This window comes from Mizuhopecten yessoensis, unplaced genomic scaffold, assembly GCF_002113885.1.
Source record: "Mizuhopecten yessoensis strain PY_sf001 unplaced genomic scaffold, ASM211388v2 scaffold10363, whole genome shotgun sequence".
NCBI classification, from domain to species: Eukaryota; Metazoa; Mollusca; class Bivalvia; order Pectinida; family Pectinidae; genus Mizuhopecten; species Mizuhopecten yessoensis.
Genome location: NW_018408509.1, coordinates 82,500 through 105,945, shown reverse-complemented (window position 1 = coordinate 105,945; position 23,446 = coordinate 82,500). Strand labels below are relative to the sequence as shown.

The following is a 23,446-nucleotide window of genomic DNA, read 5'->3' as shown; positions in this document are numbered from 1 at the left end:
TCTTCTGAAAATACTTGTATGGTTTTTTTATTCTATCATATTGTGTCACTGTGATAAACTCCCTTTTTGTTGACAACCAGCACGTTGTTTTGTTGATATTCCGTTTTCTAAATATATATATACCACTGCAATTTCTACCCAGAGTTGTCATAGGGAGTGCAAGAACCGTAACTCTGCGTGATAGTCTCGTTCAACCAGACTCTTGTTGTCTGCGCAAGCGTCTGATTGAACGAGACTACACTGCCGATACAATAATTTTTCGACCATTCAGAACTAGAGCAATGAAGCCGGTAACGTTATGTCAAAAAGAATTTACATCTTTAACCAGAAAGTATTAAATATTTAAGTATCCTATAGTTAGATATAAGTTTTAAATCTTACAAAAATGTAACGTTTGTTCGAGATTCGGCAAACGAGAACTTGTTTCGAGATCAAGATGGCGGAGACTACAGCGCGTGCGACTGGCGGCAATGTTAAGACAAGTTTATCTTTATTTTTCTAACATACGTGTTACCTATAGGGAGAGCTTCGCTCTCACGGGCCCGTGAGAGAGCTCCGCCCTCTATAACTAATTACTGCAATTTAATGTTTTAAAGTAAACATTTTTTTTATCTATCTCATTATGTTACGACAAACTAGCGAGTTCACTGAGTTATATAAAGTTATATTTAGCCCGTGTAATTATTAAACGTCTGCGTTGTAGTACTGGTTTATGATGACAAGTTAGTGCTAATTAAATGACATTACTCAACATATTCATAATTAAGATAGCTAAAGAACCTCAGCTGAATTTCCGAAAGAGATGTTTAAAAGCAGCAGTTAAATTACTTTAAAAAAAAGACATTGTGTCAGTGGGTTTTGTTGTCAATATCCCGAAACATGCTGCTAGAATGTCTACGTTATACGAATTTTCTTTTGTTAGTTTGTTTGATTTGTTCGTGCGTGCTTTACGTCCTATTAATAGCTACGGCCATTAAGGACGTGTCAGGTCAGACGCCTTAACTTCTAGTCCCCCAAATGTCATAATCATTGCATTTTCCTCATAGTCAAAAATAAAACAGAAAAGGGACAACAACAGAAAGGTGAAGCCAGTACCTACAGAGAGACAACATGCTTTCCCATCGTGATAAAAACGGGGCGAAACCAGGCATTGGAATCATGAAACATTCTGGGCTTATTGAAATATTGTCCAATTATACATTACATCAAACTGGAATTGTACACACGTTTTTGTAACCGCTCTAGAGGTTTTACTGTGACAGTTTCCATATCCTACCCGCTCTCAACCCAATACCTACATACCAGCCCGGGGGACCGGAGAAGATGGTCTGGAGTCGATACGGGAGTAAATGAGATAGTTTTATGATGATCTCTACTTATTACATTTTTGTCATTGAGATATTGAGTTCTGTCAAATAGATAAAACTGATATTTACTGTTGTTTATATTGACCAATCTGAAAGTTTATATTGACCAATCTGAAAGTTTATATTAACCAATTTGAAAGTTTATATTACTCAATCTGAAAGTTTATATTGACCAATCTGAAAGTTTATATTGATCAATCTGAAAGTTTATATTGACCAATCTGAAAGTTTATATTGACCAATCTGAAAGTTTATATTGACCAATCTGAAAGTTTATATTGATCAATCTGAAAGTTTATATTGACCAATCTGAAAGTTTATACTGACCAATCTGAAAATTTATATTGACCAATCTGAAAGTTTATATTGATCAATCTGAAAGTTTATATTGACCAATCTGAAAGTTTATATTGACCAATCTGAAAGTTTATATTGACCAATCTGTATTCACTGCTTTGAAATCCGCAGATGTTGATAATAATATTTATTCGGTTAAAGCATGATACAAGAACAAATATCACATATGATCACAGATTTCAATTGCATAATAATCACAGATTTGTCACAGTATAAAGAGTATCACATCAAGGTTAATATCACAAATTTTGGATCACTATGAATACAATGTATCTGCATGATGACTAAGCTTTAACCAAGAATATCCCATGGTACAATGCGTGGAGTTTTGGTAGGTGAATTACACAGCGCTAAGACCAGATAATATCAAAAAGCGATAGAGGTTTGTTGAGTAGCCCATTTAAAATGGCGCGCGCTCTTGTTGTTAAGCACGAGGTCATTAGAATATAGCACCAAAGATATGCTAGTATTTCCCACTTTTTGATACAGTAAACTTTTTGTCGGTGAAAGTACTTTAAAATGTGACAAATAGAAAAGTCGAAGGTTTTCCCGTTGAATTCATTGTAGATATATATGTATTCCCCAAGTATATGGCAGTAACCTTTATCTTTAAGAGTAAGAATGTTGGTACTCTTCCATAATTCTATATATGGTATTTAACTAGAAGCCATTAAATACTAGTCTCCCATTACGTTGTATTTCACGAAAACGGACTGTGAAGCAGTTCAAGTTTATTTTATGTCAAAACTAGTTCAATACATCATCTCAGGAAATCATGATAAAGTAATACTCTATCGCTATATTTCAATTATACCCGTCTGAGAATACCAGGACCTTGTGTGCGTCCATTAGGTTCTAGACATACTAGAGCTTGTCTACGTTTAAATAAAGTGAGTTACTAAATGTAAATGTATCATGAGCGCATAGTTCCTGTATAGGTAAATACTTGTTTACTTTGTAAATATTGCATATTTCGATACATACACCGAACCTTTCCCACTGTTGAAAGTATGTATACTGGCTAGAATGGTGTTGAATTAAACACAAATTCTTTTTCCACCTTTTTTTCTCCATTTTTTTTAAGTATTAAGAAATGTTTTATGCTTTCTACCAAACAACCATATGATAGGCAAATTGAGCCAATACTGAGACACTAGACTATATATTAATCTGGTCAGCTTCATTGGAAAATAACACAGAAAAACTTAGTACCGCTTTTCATGTTGAATTTGTCATTTCGTGTTGGTATTCATAAGTTTTTGCATCATTTATGTTTGCTTAATAAATGGAACAAACATCCCTCAGGGAGGATCAGGGATAGTAATGTGTGGGCTGTGGCATTCATAGCTGATAGGAATGTCATCTGAATTTTGTTCTCGGGATTACCAATATATGGGCCTCGGGTTGAAACAGTATGCAATATGAAAATGGTCTCTCCTTGTACTTAAATTCTACAGTATACAGGGTTATTTATTATTGTATATACACCTTATGTGCATTGTATTTTACAGTGATACTACTGTATATAGCGTTATTGCTCTTTACAGGGTAACAACTGTATACAGGTTTATTACTTTACAGGGTAACAACTGTATACGGTGTTATTACTTTACAGGGTAACACCTGTATACAGGTTTATTACTTTACAGGGTAACAACTGTATACAGGTTTATTACTTTTTTACTGGGATATTTGTTTCAATGAAACGTCACAAATTTTACACAAAAATGGTTATTTCGTTAGCAATTTTAACTAACACTACGTAATTATTTATTTTAGCAAAGTGTGCATTTTTCAGTGTTCAATTAAGTGCGTTTTTTGTAAATTTCATCGGTGTGTATTGATATATTTATACAGTAAAGAAGAAAGTTTCACACGGCGAAAATAATCCAGTTGGAAGTAAATTAAAAGCACTTAAATGTATTAATGGAACCACCTTCGAATATTTTCCGACCTTGGTGTACGAGACTTGTTTCGTATGATACCAGCCGAGGTGGACGAATTCTGTTGATCTCTACTGGAGAAGATTATGTCGAAAATTTAGTCTGTAGAAACTCTGTTGTCTGAAGTCTGTAATCGCTCATTTCCGGTTTTTTTTGTCCAAGGCACCAAAATCCTCAATTTCCTTTGGTTTTCCTATTTTGTCTGGTATATTTCCTACCTAAGCGGGTACTTATTTCTTATTCTGTTGATTGTTTAGACAACAAGGAAGCAAAATCCCACGCCATTTGTCTAAACATTAATGCTGAAAGAATTAGCGTTGAACGATAAGATAACATAAAAGCAATTGTTACATAAAGTATCGTGTATTTGAAGTGAAGATATATAGGATCTTACATAAGTTTCCATTTCCTATGAGATTTATGAAACGAGTCTTAGATTGGTTTGGTTTGGTTTTGTATTGTTTAATGTCCTATCAACATCTATGGTCATTTAAGGACGGCCTCCCCTGTGTGCAAGATACATGCGTGTAGTGTATGTTTTGGGAGGCTGCGATATATTCGTGTTTGTCTCTTTGTGATAGCGCGGAACTGATACCGACTTTATAGTGCTACAGTGTACCTCACTGAAACATACTGCCGAAGACACCCAGCAGGACACCCCACCCGGTCACATCATACTGACAACGGGCGAAACAGTCGTCCCACTCCTAAATTGCTGAGCGTTAAGCAGGAGTAGAACCTACCCTTTTTACAGACTCTGGTATGTCTCGGCCAGGAGACAGAACCCAAAGCCTTCCTCACAGGGGCGAAACAATTTAGTCTCCTCTTACGATCATGCAATGGGGGCAGCAGGTACAATTCTTACGCCCTTCCTGTCTTAGATTTTTTTAAATTTAGCGAGCCTCTGGCGAGCTAAAATGAAACATTAGTGACGAGTTTCATAAATTTCATATGAAATGAAAACAAGTGTAAGATCCTTTTTATCACAAAATCAAGATTTGTGGCATTTATTCGTGTAAAACGACAATTTTCATGCAACCTTGAAATGTAAAAAGCCGTCATTTTGACTCCAGTGCGTAAGTCTGTGACATCATGTACTTGTCCTAGGCAACAATTGAAACAATCGAAACTTACAACCAATCACAGGGCTGATAGGTCATAGAACATGGGTTAATACGCGAAAAATATTGCATGGGTATATTCACTGGATAACACAGTACATTATGTGATAAACATGTATCTCACAGTTGAGTTGACAGGTGGGGTCTTTACATAAAGTATTGTGTATTTAAAGTGAATACACGGTGTTACAGAAGCGATAGGCGGAGGCTAGGGAGGCATATTGTCGGGAGAGGATATGCTTAACACATCTTACTAATTACGGTTTGATAGCAGACTATCATGGCAGTATGATCACATTTTAAATATGTGGCATAAAATATTAGGAAAGTAATTGAGTTTGTAGCTTAAATGTTGTTACATCAGTAGTTTTATATAGCGTAATATGTAGATACAGAATGTGTAGATTTATTTACACATTGTCAAATGTTTAATACAACATTCGATATCAATCAGAATGTTTTTACCTGTCCTAAACGCAAAAAAAACACATCAAAATACATAAATTTAAAAAAAATTGACATCGTTAACTTATTTTCCCCATACAACTATTGGTTAAGTATTTGATTAAGAACCGGTTTTTTTTTTGTTCAACTAAGCACGTGCTAAAAGTGGCATGGTGACTTTGTGTTGTACCTTCCCCTTTATTCTGGCACCATTGTGTTTTAAATGATTACGATTTTTATGATGATTGTTTTGTTTCAGACTCCAAGACATACAAACGAAGATGGGTGTTACAACAAATCTGCTTCTCTGTCTGATCAGCTGTTCCCTGTACATATCTTTAGCTCATGGTCAGAGAATACCATTTATCCGCTATCTACGGACTGGAGGAGGGGGATACCCAGTGATGGAGAGGGTAAATATCTATAATTATTTTTATTATATGCATGAACATTTCTCGCAATCACATTGGTCGGATCAGATACACGTGACCAGTCCTCAAAAACTAATGTAGACTGGTTATCCGGTGAATATCGATTTATAAATATAGCCTACATGGAAATTCCCCGGAACCTGTCGTAGCGCATGCGCAGTTAGCCCGGAACGCGATCTGTCAGACGACATTAGAAGATGGCTGCTGGCGAACGTTTCACCTCCGTTAGGAAAATCACCAAAACTATTCGAGGATAAAGATGCTGTTAACATAAAAAAAGGCCATTGAACACGCAGTGCATGTCCTCCGTGCTTATCTTAAGAAAAAGAATCTAGACGATACCTTCGTAAGCTACAATGATGAAATGTTGTATTAAAACCTGGCTAAATTTTACACGGAGGCTCGCATACAAAAATCAGAACCTTTAGTTTTGTTTCGTTTTATTTTATTGTTGAAGCATATAAGAAAACAGTTATGGGCTTTTGTGCTGGTAAATATGATGTGATATGAACCTGAAAGAGGGATATTGACCTCGGCTTCGCCTCAGTCAATATCACTCTTTCAGGTTCATTTCACATCATATTCACCAGCACAAAAGTCCATAATTGTATATTATCCCATAATCGGCTTGTTATCCAGTGAATTCGCCCGTGCAATATTTTTTACATATGTCACTAGTGTATTATACCCTGGAGCGTTTTTCATTGGCTGTGCCAGTCAGAAATCGATTGTGACGTCATAATATGGACAATGACGTGACGTCATAAATTGTGAATGGCGCAACAAACTGGCTGTCTCCGTTTGATTAAGCCCTCTATATTTTGGCTTTAAAACCTGTCAAAATGTAAGTTTTCTGAGTTATGTGATAGAAAGTATCTTAAATTTGTTTTCATTTCATATGAGCTTTTATGAAATGAAAACTCATTTAAAATCCTATATATATAATACACGTGAAGAAGGTCTGGTAAGTTAAGGAAAGGGTAAATATCTATAATTATTTATATAATACACGTGAAGAAGGTCGGGTAACTTACGGAAAGGGTAAATATCTATAACTATTTATATAATACACGTGAAGAGGGTCGTGTAACTCATGGAAAGGGTAAATATCTATAATTATTTATATAATACACGTGAAGAAGGTCGGGTAACTTAAGGAAAGGGTAAATATCTATAACTATTTATATAATACACGTGAAGAGGGTCGTGTAACTCATGGAAAGGGTAAATATCTATAATTATTTATATAATACACGTGAAGAAGGTCGGGTAACTTAAGGAAAGGGTAAATATCTATAACTATTTATATAATACACGTGAAGAGGGTCGTGTAACTCATGGAAAGGGTAAATATCTATAATTATTTATATAATACACGTGAAGAAGGTCGGGTAACTTAAGGAAAGGGTAAATATCTATAACTATTTATATAATACACGTGAAGAGGGTCGTGTAACTCATGGAAAGGGTAAATATCTATAATTATTTATATAATACACGTGAAGAAGGTCGGGTAACTTAAGGAAAGGGTAAATATCTATAACTATTTATATAATACACGTGAAGAGGGTCGTGTAACTCATGGAAAGGGTAAATATCTATAATTATTTATATAATACACGTGAAGAAGGTCGGGTAACTTAAGGAAAGGGTAAATATCTATAACTATTTATATAATACACGTGAAGAGGGTCGTGTAACTCATGGAAAGGGTAAATATCTATAATTATTTATATAATACACGTGAAGAAGGTCGGGTAACTTAAGGAAAGGGTAAATATCTATAACTATTTATATAATACACGTGAAGAGGGTCGTGTAACTCATGGAAAGGGTAAATATCTATAATTATTTATATAATACACGTGAAGAAGGTCGGGTAACTTAAGGAAAGGGTAAATATCTATAACTATTTATATAATACACGTGAAGAGGGTCGTGTAACTCATGGAAAGGGTAAATATCTATAATTATTTATATAATACACGTGAAGAAGGTCGGGTAACTTAAGGAAAGGGTAAATATCTATAACTATTTATATAATACACGTGAAGAGGGTCGTGTAACTCATGGAAAGGGTAAATATCTATAATTATTTATATAATACACGTGAAGAAGGTCGGGTAACTTAAGGAAAGGGTAAATATCTATAACTATTTATATAATACACGTGAAGAGGGTCGTGTAACTCATGGAAAGGGTAAATATCTATAATTATTTATATAATACACGTGAAGAAGGTCGGGTAACTTAAGGAAAGGGTAAATATCTATAACTATTTATATAATACACGTGAAGAGGGTCGTGTAACTCATGGAAAGGGTAAATATCTATAATTATTTATATAATACACGTGAAGAAGGTCGGGTAACTTAAGGAAAGGGTAAATATCTATAACTATTTATATAATACACGTGAAGAGGGTCGTGTAACTCATGGAAAGGGTAAATATCTATAATTATTTATATAATACACGTGAAGAAGGTCGGGTAACTTAAGGAAAGGGTAAATATCTATAACTATTTATATAATACACGTGAAGAGGGTCGTGTAACTCATGGAAAGGGTAAATATCTATAATTATTTATATAATACACGTGAAGAAGGTCGGGTAACTTAAGGAAAGGGTAAATATCTATAACTATTTATATAATACACGTGAAGAAGGTCGGGAAACTTAAGGAAAGGGTAAATATCTATAACTATTTATATAATACACGTGAAGAAGGTCGGGAAACTTAAGGAAAGGGTAAATATCTATAACTATTTATATAATACACGTGAAGAAGGTCGGGAAACTTAAGGAAAGGGTAAATATCTATAACTATTTATATAATACACGTGAAGAAGGTCGGGAAACTTAAGGAAAGGGTAAATATCTATAACTATTTATATAATACACGTGAAGAAGGTCGGGAAACTTAAGGAAAGGGTAAATATCTATAACTATTTATATAATACACGTGAAGAAGGTCGGGAAACTTAAGGAAAGGGTAAATATCTATAACTATTTATATAATACACGTGAAGAAGGTCGGGAAACTTAAGGAAAGGGTAAATATCTATAACTATTTATATAATACACGTGAAGAGGGTTGGGAAACTTAAGGAAAGGGTAAATATCTATAACTATTTATATAATACACGTGAAGAGGGTTGGGAAACTTAAGGAAAGGGTAAATATCTATAACTATTTATATAATACACGTGAAGAGGGTTGGGAAACTTAAGGAAAGGGTAAATATCTATAACTATTTATATAATACACGTGAAGAGGGTTGGGAAACTTAAGGAAAGGGTAAATATCTATAACTATTTATATAATACACGTGAAGAGGGTTGGGAAACTTAAGGAAAGGGTAAATATCTATAACTATTTATATAATACACGTGAAGAGGGTTGGGAAACTTAAGGAAAGGGTAAATATCTATAACTATTTATATAATACACGTGAAGAGGGTTGGGAAACTTAAGGAAAGGGTAAATATCTATAACTATTTATATAATACACGTGAAGAGGGTCGGGAAACTTAAGGAAAGGGTAAATATCTATAACTATTTATATAATACACGTGAAGAGGGTTGGGAAACTTAAGGAAAGGGTAAATATCTATAACTATTTATATAATACACGTGAAGAGGGTTGGGAAACTTAAGGAAAGGGTAAATATCTATAACTATTTATATAATACACGTGAAGAGGGTCGGGAAACTTAAGGAAAGGGTAAATATCTATAACTATTTATATAATACACGTGAAGAGGGTCGGGAAACTTAAGGAAAGGGTAAATATCTATAACTATTTATATAATACACGTGAAGAGGGTCGGGAAACTTAAGGAAAGGGTAAATATCTATAACTATTTATATAATACACGTGAAGAGGGTCGGGAAACTTAAGGAAAGGGTAAATATCTATAACTATTTATATAATACACGTGAAGAGGGTTGGGAAACTTAAGGAAAGGGTAAATATCTATAACTATTTATATAATACACGTGAAGAGGGTTGGGAAACTTAAGGAAAGGGTAAATATCTATAATTATTTATATAATACACGTGAAGACGGTGGGGAAACTTAAGGAAAGGGTAAATATATATAACTATTTATATAACACACGTGAAGACGGTGGGGAAACTTAAGGAAAGGGTAAATATATATAACTATTTATATAATACACGTGAAGAGGTCGGGAAACTTAAGGAAAGGGTAAATATCTATAACTATTTATATAATACACGTGAAGAGGGTTGGGAAACTTAAGGAAAGGGTAAATATCTATAACTATTTATATAATACACGTGAAGAGGGTTGGGAAACTTAAGGAAAGGGTAAATATCTATAACTATTTATATAATACACGTGAAGAGGGTTGGGAAACTTAAGGAAAGGGTAAATATCTATAACTATTTATATAATACACGTGAAGAGGGTTGGGAAACTTAAGGAAAGGGTAAATATCTATAACTATTTATATAATACACGTGAAGAGGGTTGGGAAACTTAAGGAAAGGGTAAATATCTATAACTATTTATATAATACACGTGAAGAGGGTTGGGAAACTTAAGGAAAGGGTAAATATCTATAACTATTTATATAATACACGTGAAGAGGGTTGGGAAACTTAAGGAAAGGGTAAATATCTATAACTATTTATATAATACACGTGAAGAGGGTTGGGAAACTTAAGGAAAGGGTAAATATCTATAACTATTTATATAATACACGTGAAGAGGGTTGGGAAACTTAAGGAAAGGGTAAATATCTATAACTATTTATATAATACACGTGAAGAGGGTTGGGAAACTTAAGGAAAGGGTAAATATCTATAACTATTTATATAATACACGTGAAGAGGGTTGGGAAACTTAAGGAAAGGGTAAATATCTATAACTATTTATATAATACACGTGAAGAGGGTTGGGAAACTTAAGGAAAGGGTAAATATCTATAACTATTTATATAATACACGTGAAGAGGGTTGGGAAACTTAAGGAAAGGGTAAATATCTATAACTATTTATATAATACACGTGAAGAGGGTTGGGAAACTTAAGGAAAGGGTAAATATCTATAACTATTTATATAATACACGTGAAGAGGGTTGGGAAACTTAAGGAAAGGGTAAATATCTATAACTATTTATATAATACACGTGAAGAGGGTTGGGAAACTTAAGGAAAGGGTAAATATCTATAACTATTTATATAATACACGTGAAGACGGTGGGGAAACTTAAGGAAAGGGTAAATATATATAACTATTTATATAACACACGTGAAGACGGTGGGGAAACTTAAGGAAAGGGTAAATATATATAACTATTTATATAATACACGTGAAGAGGTCGGGAAACTTAAGGAAAGGGTAAATATCTATAACTATTTATATAATACACGTGAAGAAGGTCTGGTTACTTATGGAAAGGGTAAATATCTATAACTATTTATATAATACACGAGAAGAGGGTTGGGAAGCTTAAGGAAAGGGTAAATATTGAAAAGTTTCCGTACAATAACCTTTGAATGTGAGGGGCTTCCAAGTAACTGATGATTGTTACTACCCTTTGGTAGGCAGGGGTTGAATTATGGGATAATGAGGGGATACTTGAAGGGATTATGAGGAGAACGTTTGTGGGATTTCGAATATATGATTTTTGGGATTATGAGTAAATAAATAAATGGGATAATAAGTAGGTAGACAATGAAGGGTTGAGGTTGCTGACGGATGGTTCCGTGGGCTTAGGTTGTTTTAAATATTTAGAAAAAGAGACATTCGTAGGAGACATTCATAGATTGGGATATATTTCAAATAGTAACAAAACATTTCAGTATAAGAATATTTTTGATTTTCATGATTTGCGGACACCAGTCATTAGTTTGAAGTTTAACAATACATTTCAGGTATACCTTAAATCGTCGGGACGCGATCGGGAGCCAGAACCTGAAGCTGTACGTATTATACTGACATGATATATATGGGTCAGGTTGGTTCACACCCTATCAGGCCAGTGATCTTTATCCCAAATCATCCCAGGTTTATAATGTATATCCCCCTACAATGGTTAGCAAGTTGTACATAATAAGTACTGTTTGCATACAAAACTTATAGAATGATAAGTTCCCTTGTCTGAGATGTAAAAGAATTGTACTTGAGTATAAACTACAAGAATTGCTAGCAAAATATACATCACTAGACTTGTTAGCAAAATATACATCACCAGACTTGTTAGCAAAGTATACATCACCAGACTTGTTAGCAAAGTATACATCACCAATCTTGTTAGCAAAGAATACATCACCAATCTTGTTAGCCAAGTATACATCACCAGACTTGTTAGCAAAGTGTACATCACCAGACTTGTTAGCAAAATATACATCACCAGACTTGTTAGCAAAGAATATATCACCAGACTTGTTAGCAAAGTATACATCACCAGACTTGTTAGCAAAATATACATCACCGATCTTGTTAGCAAAGAATACATCACCAATCTTGTTAGCAAAATATACATCACCAGACTCGTTAGCAAAGTAAACATCACCAGACTTGTTAGCAAAGAATACATCACCAGACTTGTTAGCAAAGTATACATCACCAGACTTGTTAGCAAAGAATACATCACCAGACTTGTTAGCAAAGTATACATCACCAGCCTTTTTAGCAAAGTATACATCGCCAGACTTGTTAGCAAAGTAAACATCACCAGACTTGTTAGGAAAGTATACATCGCCAGACTTGTTATCAAAATATACATCACCAGACTTGTAAGCAAATTATACATCACCAGACTTTTTAGCCAAGTATACATCACCAGACTTGTAAGAAAAGTATACATAACCAGACTTGTTAGCAAAATATACAAAACCAGACTTGTTAGCAACATATACATCACCAATCTTGTTAGCAACGTATACATCACCAGACTTGTAAGAAAAGTATACATAACCAGACTTGTTAGCAAAATTTACATCACCAGACTTGTTAACAAAGTATACATCGCCAGACTTGTAAGCAAAGTATACATCACCAGACTTGTAAGCAAATTATACATCACCAGACTTGTAAGAAAAGTATACATAACCAGACTTGTAAGCAAAGTATACATCACCCGACTTGTTAGCAAAGTTTACATAACCAGACTTGTTAGCAAAGTATACATCGCCAGACTTGTTAGCAAAATATACATCACCAGACTTGTTAGCCAAGTATACATCACCAGACTTGTTAGCAAAGTTTACATCACCAGACTTGTAAGCAAAGTATACATCACCAGACTTGTTAGCAAAGTATACATCACCAGACTTGTTAGCAAAGTTAACATCACCAGACTTGTTAGCAAAATATACATCACCAATCTTGTTAGCAAAGAATACATCACCAATCTTGTTAGCAAAATAAACATCACCAGACTTGTTAGCAAAGTATACATCACCAGACTTGTTAGCAAAATATACATCACCAGACTTGTTAGCAAAGTAAACATCACCAGACTTGTTAGCAAAGTATACATCACCAGACTTGTTAGCAAAATATACATCACCAGACTTGTTAGCAAAGTACAACCAGACTTGTAACTGTGACATTATTGATATAAGCTCTAAGCTTGCTTTCCCAGCCCTGTTATACATCACCAGACTTGTTATCAAAATATACATCACCAGACTTGTTAGCGAAGTATACATCACCAGACTTATTAGCAAAATATACATCACCAATCGTGTTAGCAAAGAATACATCACCAATCTTGTAACTGTGACATTATTGATATAAGCGCTAAGCTTGCTTTTCCAGCCCTGTATTCTATGATATATCGAAGAGACATTATTGATTTAAGCTCTACGCTTGCTTTCCAAGCCCTGTATTCTATGATATATAGAAGAGACATTATTGATCTAAGCTCTAAGATTGCTTTCCCAGCCCTGTATTCTATGATTTATCGAAGAGAAATTATTGATTTAAGCTCTAAGCTTACTTTCCCAGCCCTATATTCTATGATATATCGAAGAGACATTATTGACTTAAGCTCTACGCTTGCTTTCCAAGCCCTGTATTCTATGATATATAGAAGAGGCATAATTGATTTAAGCTCTAAGCTTGCTTTCCCAGCCCTGTATTCTATGATATATCGAAGAGAAATTATTGATTTAAGCTCTAAGCTTACTTTCCCAGCCCTGTATTCTATGATATATCGAAGAGACATTATTTTTTTTAATTTAATTTTTCAAGATTTTCAGAACATGTACATTATACAGAACATCACATCAACACACATTCACACATATCAACTATTGAAATTATCATCATCCTCATCCTCATCATCCTCATCATCCTCATCATAATCATAATCATCATCCTCATCATCATCTGATGATGATGATTTTATACAATCACCGAGACACATTTAATTTTCACGCACTTTTGCAAATAGAGACACAAAATAAATGGACAAAGAGCACTAAGAGAGAGAGAGACAGAGAGAGAGAGAGAGAGAGAGAGAGAGAGAGAGAGAGAGAGAGAGAGAGAGAGAGAGAGAGAGAGAGAGAGAGAGAGAGAGAGAGAGAGAGAGAGAGAGAGAGAGAGAGAGAGAGAGAGAGAGAGAGAGAGAGAGAGAGAGAGAGAGAGAGAGAGAGAGAGAGAGAGAGAGAGAGAGAGAGAGAGAGAGAGAGAGAGAGAGAGAGAGAGAGAGAGAGAGAGAGAGAGAGAGAGAGAGAGAGAGAGAGAGAGAGAGAGAGAGAGAGAGAGAGAGAGAGAGAGAGAGAGAGAGAGAGAGAGAGAGAGAGAGAGAGAGAGAGAGAGAGGGGGAGAGAGATCAGACAGCCAAATTTGAGAAGAAAATAAATAAAATAAATAAGCGACTTGCGTTCCCATAAAACGTGGGTAATTGTCTCCCTTTCTATGATACAAAAAACACAGTGTGGGTTATTTACAAGTCCAATTTTGTATAAATAAGAAAAATAAGAATTGGTTGTTAAAATATAATGATTAATTCTAAATTGCAACCATTGCAATTTTGTATTTTTTGTTACCCTGAACGGAATAGCATATATTTTCCCCCAAGTTTCCTGATTATAGTCGAATATATTCCCCCATTTTGTTTGAGCAGTTATTGATGCATTATTTCTGATAAGTATATCATAGAAGTCTTGAGAACCCTTTTTCTTCTTTAAAATTATTACAAGATGTAACGGTATAATTGGGTATATTGCATTTTTGTTTGGCAAATTAAGTTGTTTTAGATCATTCTTTATGCTTGTTATCAAGCCATGATATTCTAGATAATTAGTTATTGTACCATGTAGATCACAAAATTCCTTAAAAGACAAGAAAGAGTAGTCTGTGTTGTTTTTCAACAAATCATTAATTATCATAATCCCATTTTAAACCACTTACGATAAAAAAACAACTTTATTCCCAAAAGAAATATTTTTGTTATACCATAAGGGTGTCTTAAGTAGGGCAAACTTCTCATTTTTAAACAGCTCCTCTTTTGCTCTTAATTTATACCATGCCCTAAACACATCTTTTCAAAACACATTTTTGAAGATATAATTATTAATCATTATTGATATAAGCTCTAAGCTTGCTTCCCTCTGTAATCTAGTGTATGTTATAAACATTTTTGATTATTGAGTAGAATACAGTTTTAACTAAAGGGAATGTCGTAAACTCCACCAGTTTAAGTGTGGTAAACACCGTATAATATACAGTCAAAATGTCTAACTGTGGCTTTAAGTAACAGTACATTCTCTAAACGTCTTAAAATGGTTATGTGTAACATAATGTGCAACATTCAACGGTCTGCATAAAAAAATATGTATTAGTGTTGGCAGTTTCAGCTTCTTATAAATTTATCCTTGCCTGCAACCACCATTACATGTCCTGCTTACAAAAAGGTCTAGATCAAGGACACAATTCTTACACATTATTTTATTTTTTTAAACAATAATACAACTTAATCACGTACATGTATTACAACAATCTCTCCGAGTACGGGTTGATGATAAGGACACGGACCTATCTCCACTGTATTGGCTTCTGAACCTCAACTAGAATCATTATCTCCAGAGTTTTATTGCTGGCTCTGCTGGCTGATCTGTTAAGGCTTCGTCACACTTTCTTACTTCCAATTCTTAGTACCTTTATATCAGGAAATAGTCGTTAGGTAACACGTCATATTCAAGAAGAGGAATTGATGAAAATGGATTTTGAAGAAATCATAAAAACGTTTGGTCAATCTTGAGCTTTTTCTCCCCAAAAGGGTTTCTCTATCATAGCATTTGACTTTTCAACTCTCAACACTACCATACCCTCTTATCAAACTGATGGAAAGCCTTCCTATTCTCATTATGTGAGCTATCTTTTCAAAGAAAGTACATCATACTTTGCTAAGAATGCAGCTTGGCAAAGATGAACAATATGGGGACAAAATCCTGAGAGTGATAGGGTTCCTGGTTGACAATATCCTGCGAGTGATAGGGTTCCTGGTTGACAATATCCTGAGAGTGATAGGGTTCCTGGTTGACAATGTCCTGAGAGTGATAGGGTTCCTGGTTGACAATGTCCTGAGAGTGACAGGGTTCCTGGTTGACAATATCCTGAGAGTGATAGGGTTCCTGGTTGACAATGTCCTGAGAGTGATAGGGTTCCTGGTTGACAATATCCTGAGAGTGATAGGGTTCCTGGTTGACAATGTCCTGAGAGTGATAGGGTTCCTGGTTGACAATGTCCTGAGAGTGACAGGGTTCCTGGTTGACAATATCCTGAGAGTGATAGGGTTCCTGGTTGACAATGTCCTGAGAGTGATAGGGTTCCTGGTTGACAATATCTTTGTTAAGTTCGGTGGAAATATTCCCGGCAGATTGTAGGCATTTCTATGGGAACAAACAGTGTCACTCTTCTGGCCGACATGTTCTTGGTTTTTTTTATATGTCTTCAATAAATTGAAGAGCTTCCGAGACTGGTAACAAAAACGCGGATACCGTCAGTATCACTTTCATATTATATATGGACAAAACGTTGTTCATGAATGATAGGAGATTTATTGACCACATCGATCGTAAACACTCTCCTGAACTTGAAATCAAGGACACTGCAAACTCTTCTACACAAGTCGTTTGCCTCGATCTTATATTACAACAATACCAACATAGACCACTTGTTGTCTAGCTGTCGATAAGGCCGTTGATTTCGAAGTTCTGATTGTGAACTTTACCTTTCTTGAGAATAACATCCCCTTTTCCCATACCTACGGTGTTTACATGTTACAGTTGTTTACCTATTCAGGAGCTTGCTGTGATTATCATGATTTTCACAACAGCTACAGACTGCTGACAAACGTTAATGACTGTAGAGAACTGTAGTACAGTGTAGTTATACACCATTAACGACTATAGAGAACTGTAGTACAGTGTAGCTATACGCCATTAACGACTGTAGAGAACTGTAGTACAGTGGAGTTATACACCATTAACGACTGTAGAGCACTGTAGTACGGTGTAGCTATACACCATTAACGACTGTGGAGACCTGTAGTACAGTGTAGTTATACACCATTAGCGACTGTAGAGAACTGTAGTACAGTGGAGTTATACACCATTAACGACTGTAGAGCACTGTAGTACGGTGTAGCTATACACCATTAACGACTGTGGAGACCTGTAGTACAGTGTAGTTATACACCGTTAACGACTGTAGAGAACTGTAGTACGGTGTAGCTATACACCATTAGCGACTGTGGAGAACTGTAGTACAGTGTAGTTATACGCCATTAACGACTGTGGAGAACTGTAGTACAGTGTAGTTATACACCATTAACGACTGTAGAGAACTGAAGTACAGTGTAGTTACACACCATTAACGACTGTGGAGAACTGTAGTACGGTGTAGTTATACACCATTAACGACTGTAGAGTACTGTAGTACAGTGTAGTTATACACCATTAACGGCTGCAGAGAACTGTAGTACGGTGTTGTTATACACCATTAACGACTGTAGAGAACTGTAGTACGGTGTTGTTATACACCATTAACGACTGTAGAGAACTGTATTACAGTGTAGTTATACACCATTAACGACTGCAGAGAACTGTAGTACGGTGTGGTTATACACCATTAACGACTGTGGAGAACTGTAGTACAGTGTAGTTATACACCATTAACGACTGCAGAGAACTGTAGTACGGTGTTGTTATACACCATTAACGACTGTAGAGAACTGTAGTACGGTGTAGTTATACACCATTAACGACTGTAGAGAACTGTAGTACAGTGTAGTTATACACCATTAACGACTGTAGAGAACTGTAGTACAGTGTAGTTATACACCATTAACGACTGTAGAGAACTGTAGTACAGTGTAGTTATACACCATTAACGACTATAGAGAACTGTAGTACAGTGTAGTTATACACCATTAACGACTATAGAGAACTGTAGTACAGTGTAGTTATACACCATTAACGACTATAGAGAACTGTAGTACAGTGTAGTTATACACCATTAACGACTATAGAGAACTGTAGTACGGTGTAGTTATACACCATTAACGACTATAGAGAACTGTAGTACAGTGTAGTTATACACCATTAACGACTGTAGTTATACACCATTAACGAGTGTAGTTATACACCATTAACGACTGTAGTTATACACCATTAACGACTGTAGTTATACACCATTAACGACTGTAGTTATACACCATTAACGACTGTAGTTATACACCATTAACGACTGTAGTTATACACCATTAACGACTGTAGTTATACACCATTAACGACTGTAGTTATACACCATTAACGACTGTAGTTATACACCATTAACGACTGTAGTTATACACCATTAACGACTGTAGTTATACACCATTAACGACTGTAGTTATACACCATTAACGACTGTAGAGAACTGTAGTACAAAGAAAGATAGTAATACGTTGGCTCAGTCTGTATCGTTCAAAAAACAGAAATATGACGGACTTTAGAAACCTGCTATACAGTCTATCCATACCACCTCCCCATCCACAACCCCATCCCATTAATCGCCAATAGAGAACTGTTACAAATATGACATTGGGTTCAGTTTTACTGATAAATGATATACCTGAAAATATTTGACATGGATTTTCTGGCCCAGTGAATTAATGTATACAGGTCTGCTTACATAGAGAAAGATAACCTACTAAATATGTTTCATGGTTGCAATGTCCTGCCCGAGTGAGAATGGCGATTCTTCCCAAGGGGAAACAACAACCCTTGTCGTGTCCACATCGCTCCATAAATCACCAATAGATCGCGCGATTTAATCCTAATGTCAAAATGGCCCGGCAGGGGGTGTGTATGGGTGTTGAATCAGGTCAAATCTCTCCCATACATCATAGTTGGTTGACTAGTGGTATGACACGTAAGTGATAGAAAATTTCTTCGACCAAAACAATGGACGCACTTTTTCACACTCCAGTGGACACTTGGACATTCCCATGACAACTTAAACCGAACATCACTATAATCTGATATGACATACACCCTCTTACATTAAGGAAATGATGAGGCCGTCAAGCGATGGAAATTATAATCGAAGCCATCTTTTACGCCACGTCGATGTTATTAGAAAATTATTTTTCCGTTGATGTGATATTCTAAATCAATTATCATGGGAGTTGACAAACAAAATGGCGGACTGCAGTGAAACACTTCCAACACTAAACGACAAAAGGTTTCGAGTTTCCGGAAGTGACTTTTTTAATACGTCATAGTTTCTACAAAAAAAAAAATTTCATCATGCAAGATAATACCATCACTAAGGGCGGGTGACCACCACAAGGGGTCGATCCGTACGAAACCCACGTCCATTAGCATATCCGGTGTATAACTCTATGATGAGAGCTACCGTGTGTTACTGACAGCACCCTGCAGTAGATACAGAGACAGTGATAACAACTGCTGCCTCGTCAATACTGCTTCATACATTTCTTTCAACCCGGATATCACAGAAAATGTTTCTCCGACCCTACTGTCGTCAGTAAACCATGTTATGCCCTTTTACTCTAATTATTTAAGGAGAACTCCTGACCTTCATTTCTGTTATACCACCACTGAGCACATTACCGTTCATCCTGACACCTCAGCTTGAGGAGGAATCACGTCAGCTGCAGGAATAGGTAGTAACCGGAAGAGGAAATGATCCAACGTATTTGGTATCCAGTCGGGTAATAGTGAAGACATTTATTGCAAATCTGTATTGACACGAAACCTTCTGAACACCTAGAAGGAATCAATGCCCTCTACCAGGTATTGAAAACTTACCACCGCAGTAAGCAAAGGCCAGATTGATTCTGGTTCATTAAACTGGACGAGGCCACGTTTGAACACCCCTTTGCAAATATTCAAATGGCTATCAAAATAAGGACGTCATTTGGCATGTCTCAGCTGTACAGCGTTACTGTATGGTCGGTCACGCTGTACAGCGTTACTGTATGGTCGGTCACGCTGTACAGCGTTACTGTATGGTCGGCCATGCTGTACAGCGTTACTGTGGACGAGGCGCTCAAAGGTCGTCCCGAGAGAAAAGGGTTTTGTTTTAAACAAAAGAAAGTTCAAACACAAGTGCAAAACATGTTTTACGTGTTTCTTCTTCTCAAGTTTGTTGTCAAAGTACACCGATGTGTAGATTTACAGCACCTCGTTGGGGTCGTACTTCAACCGGCTTTGACAACCTATAAGTGAAGTTTATTGGCGGGACTTGTCTTCAGAGTAGCTTATTGGCGGGCACCTGTCTTCAGGGTAGTTTATTGGCGGGCACCTGTCTTCAGGGTAGTTTATTGGCTTTGCCTGTCTTAAGATTAGTTTATTGGCTTGGGTCTGTCTTCAGGGTAGTTTATTGGCTTCGGTCTGTCTTCATGGTAATTTATTGGCGGGCCCATGTTGTCAGGGTAGTTCATTGTCTGTTGCCTGTCTTTTGGGTATTTTATCGGTTGGGGTCTATCTTCAGGGTAGTTATTGGCTGGGGTCTGTCATCATGGTATTTTATCGGTTTGGGTCTGTGTTCAGGTCAGTTTATTGGCTGGGGTCTCTCTTCAGAGCAGTTTATTGGTTGGGGTCTGTCTTCAGGGTAGTTTATTTGATGTTGCCTGTCTTCAGGGCAGTTTATTGGCGGGCACCTATCTTCAGGGTAGTTCATTGTCTTTTGCCTTTCTTTTGGGGTATTTTATCGGTTGGGGTCTGTCTTCAGGGTAGTTTATTGACTGTTGCCTGTTATCAGGGTAGTTTATTGACTGTTACCTGTTATCAGAGTAGTTTATTGGCTGTTTCCTGTTATCAGGGTAGTTTATTGGCTGTTGTCTGTCTTCAGGGTAGTTTATTGGCTTGGGTCTGTCTTCAGGGTAGTTTATTGGCGTGGGTCTGTCTTCAGGGTAGTTTATTGGCGTGGGTCTGTCTTTAGGGTAGTTCATTGTCTTTTGCCTGTCTTTTAGGTATTTTATCGGTCGGGGTCTGTCTTCAGGCTAGTTTATTGGCTTGGGTCTGTCTTCAGGGTAGTTAATTGGCTGTTGCCTGTCTATAGGGTAGTTTATTGGCTTCGGTCTGTCTTCAGGGTAGTATATTGGCGGGCCCATGTCGTCACGGTAGTTCATTGTCTGTTGCCTGTTTTTGGGGTATTTTATCGGTTGGGGTCTGTCTTCAGGGTAGTTTATTGGCTGGGGTCTGTCATCAGGGTATTTTATCGGTTTGGGTCTGTCTTCAGGTCAGTTTATTGGCTGGGGTCTCTCTTCAGAGCAGTTTATTGGCTGGCGTCTGTCTTCAGGGGAGTTTATTTGATGTTGCCTGTCTTCAGGGCAGTTTATTGGCTGGGGTCTACCATCAGGGTAATTTATTAACTGCGGTCTGTCTCCAGTATGGTTCATTGGCGGGAACTACGTAACTATCGATACCATTTGGATTCCATCTAACAAAGCCCATGATGACCCTTTACATATTTGGTTAATGATAATAGAAGACATATAGGACTGAATGATACTACACAATGTTGCCCTGTAAGGGTACAATATATTCCTGAAGTATACGTAATGGAGACTCATGTCAAACTCAGAAAAGTATGTGATTCTTTAGTTGATAATACGTAAACCATTGTGGAAAGGGGTTTAATCATATGTACAAACTGTATAACACAGCTTTATAGCTGGAATTCAAGTCCTTATACAGACCAATAAAGTCGTTACATACACCATGTATAACCCAGCACTGTAGCTGGAATTCAAGTCCTTATACATGTTATATGTAACGACTTTATTGGTCTGTATAACCCAGCACTGTAGCAGGAAATGAAATCCACAGACGGACTAATAAAGTCCCTACAGATGTTGTTGATGTAGATTAAAATGGCGACTGATTTGTGTGTTTCAGAAGTGCGGCAAACCGATGGACTCTTGCATTCCTGACGTGACCGAGTGTTGTAACAACATGCAGTGTCTCAACAAGGCCCACAGCTACTGTCTGTACCCTCTCGAGATGTGCTTGTGTATATCCCCAACCTCGCACAACGTCGACATGCTCTAAATCACGTGATAATCCATAAAAACCAACTGTGTTAAGCCGTTAGGAGCATTGATCATTATAATACATGAACAATAAACATTTTGTGAGAAAACAAAGCTAAGTGGTATGTGAAGTAATGAAAAGACGATTACCAGTGCTCATTTGGTATATTTTGATTCTCTTTACCTAAGAACTCTTCCCTTACAGAAGCAATAAGATATTATGTAATGTTTACTGATGACAGTCATTCTCATGCGCGTAGTGATACATCATGTACATATGTGTACGTCAACAACCTCGGGGTTTCCATTGCTATTTTCGGACGTAAACAGAAGTACCGGGGATACGAGATTTGTAACTCGGGTAAATTAATCATTTCGCCTATTATTCAATTTACCTGAGTTCCATTGCAGTTATCACCCGATAACCTACACTAAATAGAAAGTTAGTCCGGAATACACTACATTGAATGTTGTCAGTGATTGATATTAGAAACTTTCGTGTGTGATTTCCGCACAAGTACTACACTTAAAACAGATTAATTATAAATCTATTAAATTCGATTTATACGTATTACCGTGTTATTGTCGTGTTATTTTTTTACCTGAGAGGTTATGTCTCTAATATTGTTGTACACGTGCAGAGACATCGACACTGTTATTCAGTTCTCCTATTTATTGAATCTTCTCTATAAAACGTAAAGAAACCTGTGTTGTATAATTTTATTTTAAATACCTGAAAATAAACACGTTTTTCACATTTCGTTTTGTAGAGACTAAATACAACTGATGATAAATACGTCCCCTGATTACTCCATCAGAGGCCTACAGACACATTCAATACCCCGGATAGTCAAACAGTCAATATAGCTGGTTATCAAACGTATGGTCGGTCATGCTGTACAGCGTTACTGTATGGTCGGTCATGCTGTACAGCGTTACGGTATGTTCGGTCACGCTGTACAGCATTACCGTATGGCCGGTCACGCTGTACAGCGTTACCGTATGGTCGGTCACGCTTTTACAGCGTTACTGTATGGTCGGTCACGCTGTTCAGCGTTTGTACAGCGTTACTGTATGGTCGGTCATGCTGTACAGCGTTACTGTATGGTCGGTCATACTGTACAGCGTTACTGTATGGTCAGTCATGCTGTACAGCGTTTGAACAGCGTTACTGTATGGTCGGTCATGCTGTACAGCGTTACTGTATGGTCGGTCATACTGTACAGCGTTACTGTATGGTCAGTCATGCTGT

General features: G+C 36.5%; 1 protein-coding gene across 1 annotated transcript in view; it reads left to right on the top strand.

The window, feature by feature from the left end:
* LOC110460360 overlaps positions 1-22,870 on the top strand; it is a 34,339-nt gene extending 11,469 nt beyond the window's left edge. Inside the window, exons 2-4 of the mRNA XM_021513228.1 lie at positions 5,492-5,645; positions 11,570-11,617; positions 22,061-22,870. Of these exons, the coding sequence (XP_021368903.1) occupies positions 5,514-5,645; positions 11,570-11,617; positions 22,061-22,213 (333 nt within the window). The 5' untranslated portion in view covers positions 5,492-5,513 and the 3' untranslated portion in view covers positions 22,214-22,870. The remainder of the gene's footprint in view (positions 1-5,491; positions 5,646-11,569; positions 11,618-22,060) is intronic.
* The last annotated feature ends 576 nt before the right edge of the window (positions 22,871-23,446 follow it).